We start from the raw sequence: 10,585 nt of genomic DNA on the forward strand, positions 1-10,585 counted from the left end.
ACATAGAAATATATAATATACAATGTATATATATATATATATATATATATATATATATATATATATATATATATATATATATATATATATATATATATATATATATCCATGTCATAAACAATGATAAAAATATTTATCATAAACAAAAAAAAAAGCTGTATATTTTAAGGTACATATCAGTTAAGATATACAGCTGATTTTGTATACCATCCATTTTATATATAAAATTATGGTTGTACACAATGAAATATCTATTCAGCTTAAATTTTTCAAAGTAACATTTACATTAAACTTATAGAACTAAAAACATTTAATTAGAAAAGATTTATGCTAACATTAGACTAAATTACTATGCAATCTATAGATAAAAGATTGAATTCACATAAAGTGATGTCAATTTATTTTATATTCAAAGTAATCTAAAACTAAAAAATTAATTTAGATACAGTGCAATCAATTTTTCACCAATAGATTGCATAAAAAATTAATTGCACTGAATCTAAATTAATTATGTAAAAAAGGTTTAATAAACCTTTTAAAAAAGGACAAAAAAAAATCTGCTTTTTTTAAACACAGTTCTGTAATTCTATAACTATCAGATTTTTAAAGCTTTAGAGACATCCTCCTCTGTCTTACCAAATCTTTTGAAACGGCCTATAGTTTCTTCTACGTTCGAAACTTTTTGTTTTCAATGTCAATGACGAAGCTATGCAAAAATTCAATGCACAAAGAAACTGTTTTATTAAACTTTTACTTAGAATTCCTCAGCCCTCCCATAGAAGCGTAAGCATAAAAGCATCTTGGAATAAAACGAGCTTTTTAATGAGACTGATTTAAGGAAAGCTTCATTTCATAAATGAAAACAAAAAAATGTTGCTGTTTTGTTACTTATTTGTTGCAAACTTAAAACTTACTTGATATTCAAGAGGGTGAATGTTATTTTTATTGAACATCAACATCACAAACTTGAGAAATTAGAATTCTCCCCAATAGGGCAATTGACCAATCGAGCCAACCATTGGCGCTTCTTAAACCTTTTTAATTTTAATTTTGCCATTGATTGCAATAGAAATAATATAATTACAAATTAGTAACTTCCCATTCTAAAACATGAAAAGCATGTTAAATATTTTAAGAAAGAAGTCAATCAAATTAAAAAGATATTTAGAAACCATAAGAACCATGTATTTAACATGAAAATCAATTTAAATTCAATTCGAATTTCGAGTCTAATTAAAGTTTGTATTTTTGATATGTAGAAAAGTGTACCATAACAAGAAGCATCAGAAACATCAGCCTCCCACTTTTGAGCATAATTTGCAAAGTTTTTTTTAGATTTTCAATAATTAAAGAATTTTTTTTTCATTTGTTTTCATTGGCATCAAGTAATCTTCAAGAATTAATTGAAAAAGAGTTTTAATGTTGATTGTATTGGAAAAATATTGACTCAAAGTGGTAAGGAGCGTGAGGACACTGATAGGGCACAGCCATAGCCATTATGATCAATTATATACCCAGGACCAATAGAAACGTGCTCTGTTCATTGAAAATTAAAAATGAAACATAATAAAATCTTTTAAGAGTCAAAACTATTTAAATATTTTAAAAATTATTTGTACACACACGGGGCCCCGGGAATCTTCCCCGTCCACCCCACCCCACCACCCCACCCCCTCTCGGCGGTACAGCAAAGCACCGAAGTCGAAGAGTATGAAGAACCAAAAGAGAATCCACTTGACCAGGGTAATAGTGATAACACTAAATGTAGTACTAGTATTCTTATTTCAAAGAGAAAAAAAACTTTATGCAGAGCCTTGGTTAAATAGCTTTAATACCAGTTAATCGAACCAAACCGTCTGATTGTAAACAAATTATGAGACACGTTCTATTTCTAAGTAATCATTCAGAGAATATCAAAAATAAAGTAAAGAATCAGAATACTGCATATGTTTTAGATGATACTGGTATTGTGATTTTGAGTACAAAAGTTAAATACAGACAAAATCGCAAGTTTAATGTCATGGAAACTATGGAATGGCAGAATTTGATGAAAAATTAAGAAAGAACAAATCACTCTGATAAAATAAAAGAAAACTTTATAAAAAATTTTCATTTTGATATTGGCGTACCTGACGCAATTTATGAACTAAAAAATCAAGATTTTTATCAGAGAGAAGAAAAAACATCATATCAATTTTTATTTGGACCAACAATAGGAAATGAGAGTATTATTTTATATTTTGAAATAAATGTACAACAAGAAGAAGTAGAAACAGATCAAGATAATTTTGTAAATCTAAAGTTTCCTAAAAAAGTAATCCAATGAAACAAGATAATAAAATTTTTAAAGCACTAAAAAATTATATTCATGAAGTATTAATAAATAAAAAAAAAAGAAGTTGAAGATAAATGCTTTTCCTAATTAATCATTCAAATAAAAGGTCTCCTTTTTTTTTGATCAGTGCCTCGAGTCTAGGACGGAAGGACTGGCAGGTGCTGATTATATAGTTTCTTGACATTGAGTTCTAAGCAGAGGTAATGGATGTCTTTAGTGAGTTGACAATTGGTGGGCTTTTTGGCAAGTTTTATTCGCAACTACGCTCCACACACTGTAGTCAAGGGGATTCAGATCATGGATTTATGGTGGCCAAGAGTCTTCGGGCCAGAAATTAGCCGTATTGTGCTGAAGATATTACTGGTATTAATACGCTCAAATAACTAACGCCCAAAACTTTTTTCATGTATTTGTACAAAAAAGTCTACATGTATCAGAAAACAAACCAGCAAATGTCTTCTTCACGTATCAACATAAAACAATGCTTTTTGTAGAATAACAAATTATGTAATATTATATACAAACATAATTAACAATCATGAAGCAGTGATATTTTCATTAACGTGAAGTAAAATTAGAAGTAAAAATAATTGATTTCGTTAATGTGAATAAAAATTTAAAATTAGGATATATCTGAAGAACGAAAACTGAAATAGAATTGAATAAGCATCAAAAAACAAAAATAGGAATAGAATTAGGAATTATTACCGAACGAAAATTATTGAATATTAAAAAAAATTTTGATACACTAATTAGTTTTTTTTAACAATTAATTTACAAATTTTGCATACTTGCTTTAAAATTGGTGCACATGTTTGACCATAACAATGATATTTGGAATGATTATAGAATGTATCTATAATTAAAAAAAAAAATATTGTTTTAAATTCATTCAATGCTAAACAATTTTTAAATGTTTGGCTGTAATTATAGTATCATTAATGTACCACTATAGAAACTAAAAACACATACTGATGTGCATTAAATTTTAACTGATTTAAATTTTATATTGCAGGATCTGCAACACTGAATAAGCGGATAAACGAGCAAATTCTTCTACAATCTGCACAACTGAAAGACTAGATGAATCGTACACGCAAAGTAACAATTTGTCTTGATGGTTGGACGAAGAAGGGTCTCACAGCATCGTTCCTTGGAATATCTGCTTGTTTCTATGACACCAACATTGATAAGGCACGACATGCTTTCCTAAATTTGATGGAACTCCAACATCCCCACACGGGTAAGATGCTTGTCGAAAGTTTAAAGAAATGTCTTGACCAGTGGGTTATTAGAGAAAATCAAGTTATGTTGATTGTTTCAGACAACGGGTCTAATATGATTAAAGCCATCAGGCTCTTACAGGAAGTGCATGCAGCTAAGAAATCTGACGAATCTGAATCTTATGAGTTTGAATCTGACGAGTCTGAACATGAAACTGATGAGGAAGAGATCCAGTCTCAGTCAGAACAAACTGATTTATTTCTGCCAGATTATATTCCATATCGTCGAATGCCCTGTATGGCTCACACACTCCAGCTTCTCATAAAACCAGTTTATGAACATTATAGTGCAACCATATTAGAAACGAGACAAGTTGTATCAAGAATTAGGAAATCAAGTGTGGCAATTGAGAAACTTATTGACAAGTGTGGGAAGTCTGTGATAACTGACTGCACCTCAAGATGGAACAGTACATATCAGAAGATTGACCGGCTGTTGAAAATAAAGACATCGGTGAATGAAGTTCTTACAGAAATTGGTACATATTATTTTATTATTTATGTTATTAGTGTGTATAAATTATTTTCGGAATTTTATTAAATTTACAAAATTGCGTCTTACCTTATTTAAACTAAAAAAACGAAAATGGTAATAAATTGTAAGAAGTTAATTAGTCATTAAAATTAAAAAACAAGACAGGGTATATAGTCTTTAAATTAGGTTTACTAATAACACGGAAATACTTTACCCTGTCTTTTAAATCACATTGCAACAGTATGGAAAAAAGAGACGTATATCAATGATAATTATTAGTTATTACAATTGTTATTAGTAAACTTTAATTTCAGACGGTTTACTTAAATTAAGGAATCGACACATTCAAAGCAAGTGAATGGGTTCGTCTTCAAAACATTTCTTCACTTTTGGAACCCTTTGCAGTACAAAAAGATATACTTCAGACCGATGCCTTTCACAGGTTCTACCATCTATACTCAATTTGGAATGCTATTTACAAGAATATCCTACCAACAAGTCTTTGACAGCGAATCTTCTTGGAGATCTACGTCAACGGTTTCAATCAATTCTGCAGCCAGACTCAGATACGTTTAATCCTCTTCCGTCTGCTGCATGTTTGTTAGATCCAACCTTTGCTGTCTTTGTCCTCACACCGGAAATGGGCACCTTGCTCCATGCAGCAAAGATGTATATAATAAAAGTTTGTGGAGTAGAACAAGAATTACAAGCTGCTGCTGAGTCAAATGGATCTGAATGTGAATTTGCTCCCATAAAGCGCTTTAAGTTCTTGTCAAATAAAATCTTTACAAAAGAAGGAAAAATTTATAACCAAGACAACTGTAGTTTCGCATAAAAAAGATCGTTTTTTAGTTGTGCGTAAACGCCGATGTATCTTTGTAAAATTCAACACAATTTATATACAAGTTAATTCCCTAGGTATTCACACATATCTTTTCACACATACAATTATTTACAAGTAGGCATTCCCTAGGCATTCACACATATCTTTTCACAAATACAATTATTTACAAGTAACGCTTTAATGACATATCCTTTACGCACATAACTATTCACAAGTAACGCTATAATTACACTCCCCCTTGGTCATAACGACCACTTCACCTCACGGACTATATCGCTCAGGTGCCATCCTTTTTCGGGTGCTTCTTCGCAACATTGGCGTCTGGTTTGTCTCGTCTTCAGGTAACACAACGCACAGTTCTTCATCATCTTCTAGATCCTCATTCGACTTGTTATCAACTCTGACGGGTCTTAGGTCGCGTATGTGCCGGGATACTTTGTCCACTTCTACCGTTTGCTCCGAAATAATTCCTGTAATTCTCCCAATTTTGTATTGAGAGTCACATCGGTTGTCCGGGGGCTTTACCCATACTTCATCGCCGAGTTTAAACTTGTTGGTGATCTTCTCATGAGGTTCATATGCGTTTTTATCGTCGTCAATTCCTCTAACTCTAATTTCGTAATGGTATAATTTATTTGCGGGTGCTGTAGATGACTTACAACAGTCTTTTGGGCTGACGTTATACCAATAAACTGCCTCGGGTATGCTGCACGGAACTCTCTTCGCCGTTCTTTTCACTGTTCGATGGCACCGTTCTGCAATTCCATTCCCTGAAGGAACGTAAGCGCACCTGAAGCGAAGTTTAACGTTCCATTTGTTCATAAATTGCGAAAATAATGTGCTTCGAAATGCTGTATCATTATCCGTCAAAATTTCGTTTGGACCGCCTCGTTCAAGAAAGATTTCGTTTAATTCCTGAATGACACATGCACTAGTTTGGTCTTTAAGATGGCGCCATATTGCATATCGTGAAGGCCCACAGTCAATCAGGGTAAGAAAATGTTGCCCCTCATAATGAGTTATATCCATACCAAGCCGTTGCCACGTCCCTTTTACTTCGATCTTCCCTTTCGGCCACTTTATCGGACTTGGATCAATTGATTGACAGGCTACACATTTTTGAACCACTTGCCTGACTTCTTCCCTGCTTACTGATGGGTCAATTCTACGAACAAAATACAATGTTCTCTTCACACCATAATGTCCCGTGGACTTATGAACATGGTTTATTTCTTTGGGAGATAGAGAAGCACTAATCGTTCCACCTGCAGCAAGTTCAGCGTGCTTATCGATCATTTTCAACCAACTTCCAGGCACTCGAGTAAGTACATCGGCTAAGTTAGACTCCGAGGGCACTAGTTTAATATCCACTCTGAGTTTGTATTCCTCCACAATATTCGTAATGGTCTGAAGCCGTCTTCTAATCAGCATTTCGTTTGAAGCCTTTGTCTTCAATCTAGATTTTCCAGTCAGTGCATCGGTGACCCAATGTAATACTGCTTTCGAATCAGTGCAAATATGCAAGACATTCATCTTCCAATTGAGACCCATGTTTAGTCCTTTGATTACTGCATCGAGTTCAGACATGTTTATATGTGTTGTATCATCTTTTCTTAACCAACAAGCGTCTTCGATTATATTGCCATCAACTTCGATACTCACACCTAGCGCTAGTGAACTAGCATCCACCCACACTGTTGCCTCGTTGCCATAAACATTCCAAACTCCTTTGGCAGGATCGTCGTTACGTGTTCTTTTTACCATATCGTTCACCATTTTTTCAACAAAATCGCATTGTATCTTCTCATCCCATGTTTTCGTTAGGGCGTTTGCCGTCCTTTTAACAAATGACGAAGCTACACGCAACCAACCACAAACTGGAAGATTCCCAGTCATTTTTCCACATAAAGAGAAGATTTTTCGCCTCGTTAGAGAACTTGGAATTTCACCAAAATCGTTGTCTCTCTTCCAAAATAACTTCTTATTTTCAATTCCAACTTGTAATCCTAGAACTCTCGCCCCTTCGGACACACGAACCGCCGGCTTACAATGTAATCCATACATATCCAAATGATCAAGTACACTGCGAACTGATACGATGTCTTCATTTACAAGAATATCATCAATGTATGATGATGTTCCCTTCCAGATCTTTTCGTCTTGCGATAGAACTTTGTCCAAAACTGCTTTCATTATGACGGGCGCAACGTTCAGGCCAAATCCCAAACGTGTTAAACAAAACCTCTGTCCACGGAACACAACAGTTTGGTAAGCCCAGAGTTCCTCGCTGATTTTGAGTTGCATGTAGGCCGATGATAAATCAATAATTGAAATATTTTCTCCAAGCCGTCTCCAGCCTCGAAGTTTGTCAGCACATGCATCCGTGTTCGCCGTAAATGGTTCAATAAACGTGTTCAGCTCCCTGAAGTCTAACACTGGTCGCACTTTCCCTTTGTTTTGCTGCACCACTGCCATAAGTGGAACCAAACCTTTTACTGGACCGTGTTTTTTCGCTTCGTACTTTTGCAGCCATTTTTTCTCTATCCACCCTTCAATTTCTTTTTCGTAATCGTGTTTTATGCCGATGGGGATGGTATATTCAGCAATTCTATTCACCAGATTTTCAGGTTTGGTATTCCATTTCCACGCAATTATCCATTCTCTATTTTTCTTTTCAAATGAAGCTGTGAAATCCTGAGCCGTTATATTCATATCATGAACATCTATTGACAAATCGCTTTTTAAACCAAGTAAACATGCTTCTTTTTTCATAAAACAAACATCCCGCGTTGCAGAAATCGATACTCCACCAAGTGCCACTATTCCATTCATACCCATTATGAAACAAAAACCCAGCGGTTTGAAATTGACCACAAGTGCTTCCACACACACTGTATTTCCATTTGGCGCGGTGATTTGAGTTTGGCTAACACCTTCGCACTGCTGTTGTTGTCCATTTACAGTTACCACGCTCACTTCTTTCTTCGTTATTTTTGTCGCACATTTTTTATAGATGATGCAGCAGGTACACCCTGAGTCAATTAGCACATCCTGAAATACACCGTTAATATCCAAGAGCATGGTAGGTAACGCCATTATTGATTGTTTAGGGAGAGAACTGGCGCAGACGTCTTCTCCCTCACTCCGTTTTTTGGACACATTCTTGATATGTGTCCATACTCTTGACACGAGTAACACAGCACATCGCTTGACTCCCGTCTTCTACTTGACTTGTTTCGATAATTATGTCTTCTTAAATGACAATCTCTCGCAAAGTGGTTGGGAAGTTTGCACTCATAGCACACTGATTGTGTTTTATCTTCTAGCAACCTCGGATCACTACTTTTCATTGCAGCTACAGCAAATTTTTCCACCATCCCGTTGTTCCGTTCCTCGATCATCAGAGTCCTAGTTCTGCCAAATAAACATCAACTGCTTCTCCATGTTTCAGCTTTCTCGTGACAAACTGCTCGTAGGCTGTGAATGCATCAACGGCAAAAGCTTCAAGCAAAGCCTCCTTTATTCTCTTAAAATTTTCTTTATCAGCCTCTGTTAACTGTTGATACACTACGAATGCACCATCAGTGAGACGGAGAGGAACCACACGTGCCAGATCGGTTACACCAATTACTTTACATACCAATTCAACCTTTTCCAGCCACTCCGCAACTGACTGTTGATCGTTTCCACTAAACTCTGGAATTAACTTTAAATCAAGTTTAGTCGCCATTTCGCCGAAATAGCTTGTAGTTTCGCATAAAAAAGATCGTTTTTTAGTTGTGCGTAAACGCCGATGTATCTTTGTAAAATTCAACACAATTTATATACAAGTTAATTCCCTAGGTATTCACACATATCTTTTCACACATACAATTATTTACAAGTAGGCATTCCCTAGGCATTCACACATATCTTTTCACAAATACAATTATTTACAAGTAACGCTTTAATGACATATCCTTTACGCACATAACTATTCACAAGTAACGCTATAATTACAACAACCTCACTGTTGCAAGTCAGCTGTCAAGGTATTTGGTAGACATAAGCGGTGATGAAGCGCTGGCAAGTATCGGCCTGCTCTTTTGGAAACAAAACAAAAGCAAGTATAGCAAGATTGCAATTTTGGCTGAAGATGTACTGTCCGCCCCAGCATCACAGGCGTTTGTAGAAAGGATATTCTCACTTTGTGGAATTTTAACTGTTGGTCGCCGCAATCGAATGAAAAAATCATTAGACATGAGAATTTTTATGAAACTGAACATTAACTTGTAATTATAATTCAACCAGATATTTTCTTTTAATTTCGAAAAAAAAAATCTTATTATAACTCAATTGAATTATTGAATGACTATTTTATGACTATTTGTATCCTTATTTAGATGTTACTAAGGTGGTTACTATGGTTACTAAGTTAAAAAATTGTTTAAATATTTTTCTTGAAATTTATGTATTACATTATTTCTTGAAATAATGATAGGGGAGACCGGGACTAGTTGTCAGCAGGAGTAAGTTGACGAATTGCGTTTATCTGCAGAGTTTTGGGTCCTATGAATAAAACTACTATAAACATTCCAGTCACAATTGATTTACTATTATCAGTCAGGTTGTTTTAGTAGTTGTCGTTTTTCAGGATCTTTAGGCAGTTTATTGAAAAGCTTTTGGGGTTTATTGGCAAAATTTTCACAGGGGAAGCTGGAAAACAAAAAATATCTTTATAAAATTAACTTTTTTAAAAATTTTTTGTTCTAAAAATATTGAAAAAATTTACTTTTACAAAAAAAATATTTTTGAATTTTTTTACAAAAAATTTTTTTTAGGGGATTTTGTTACCAAGAACAAAGGTGGGGTGCTGTTTTGGCTTCATATTCAAACTACTAACTGCTACTAGCTCATAGAAATAATAAATAATTTTTATACATTTTTACTCACTAATACGTTAATAATCTTTTTTATAGTTTGCGCCAACTTACCCCGGGGTGGGGCAAGTTTTTCTTTTTTTAAGGCCCAGGAAGGAGCCATAAGATTTTTTTTTTAAATGAATGTAACTAATACAAGTTACCCAAATTCATAGACTTCAAGACTACACTTTAATTTTTTCAAAAAAATATGTCGTTCGGACTACTAATTGCTGTAAAATTTGATAGAAGTAAAATATGAACTGATTTAGTAACTGAAATAAGAACTAAAATGATTAAAATCATAAGAACTGAACTGAAATGAATTTCATCAGAACTGATTCAAAACAAGTAAAATTAAAATTAGAAATTAAATCAATGCTACAAGAACGAAGTAAAAATGGAAATTGAAATTATATTTAGAACTTAAATATCACTGGTTTATAGTATGCAACTCAGCATAAAACTGCAGTTCTTACGGTATCGAAGATAAAACTTCAATAACGAAAGTTCTTTTGAACCATAGTAAATTTTGGAAAAGAATGCCATTATAATTTGCTCAACAATTGACGATACATGGCTATAATATGCTTTTATCTAAAATAAGCAACAACTTATTTTTCTTCTTACAACAGATTTTTTTAATTAAAAAACTTATAACTTTCTATTTTTGCCAAATCTTTGCTTGCAAAACCGACCTTCTTTTTCTTATGAAAATATTCCCCAATTATCCTGCCTTATAACTACAGT

At 33.8% G+C, this 10,585-nt stretch overlaps 1 protein-coding gene across 1 annotated transcript; it reads right to left on the minus strand.

The window, feature by feature from the left end:
* Positions 1-5,198: 5,198 nt before the first annotated feature.
* On the minus strand, positions 5,199-8,033 carry LOC145188354 (uncharacterized). Its single transcript, XM_080064939.2, has one exon. The coding sequence runs from the start codon at positions 8,031-8,033 to the stop codon at positions 5,199-5,201; it is 2,835 nt and encodes a 944-aa protein (XP_079921065.2).
* Positions 8,034-10,585: the final 2,552 nt, after the last annotated feature.

This window comes from Hydra viridissima, unplaced genomic scaffold, assembly GCF_058129835.1.
Source record: "Hydra viridissima isolate aposymbiotic clone 2 unplaced genomic scaffold, HvirCarnegie_v1 scaffold_5, whole genome shotgun sequence".
NCBI classification, from domain to species: domain Eukaryota; kingdom Metazoa; phylum Cnidaria; class Hydrozoa; order Anthoathecata; family Hydridae; genus Hydra; species Hydra viridissima.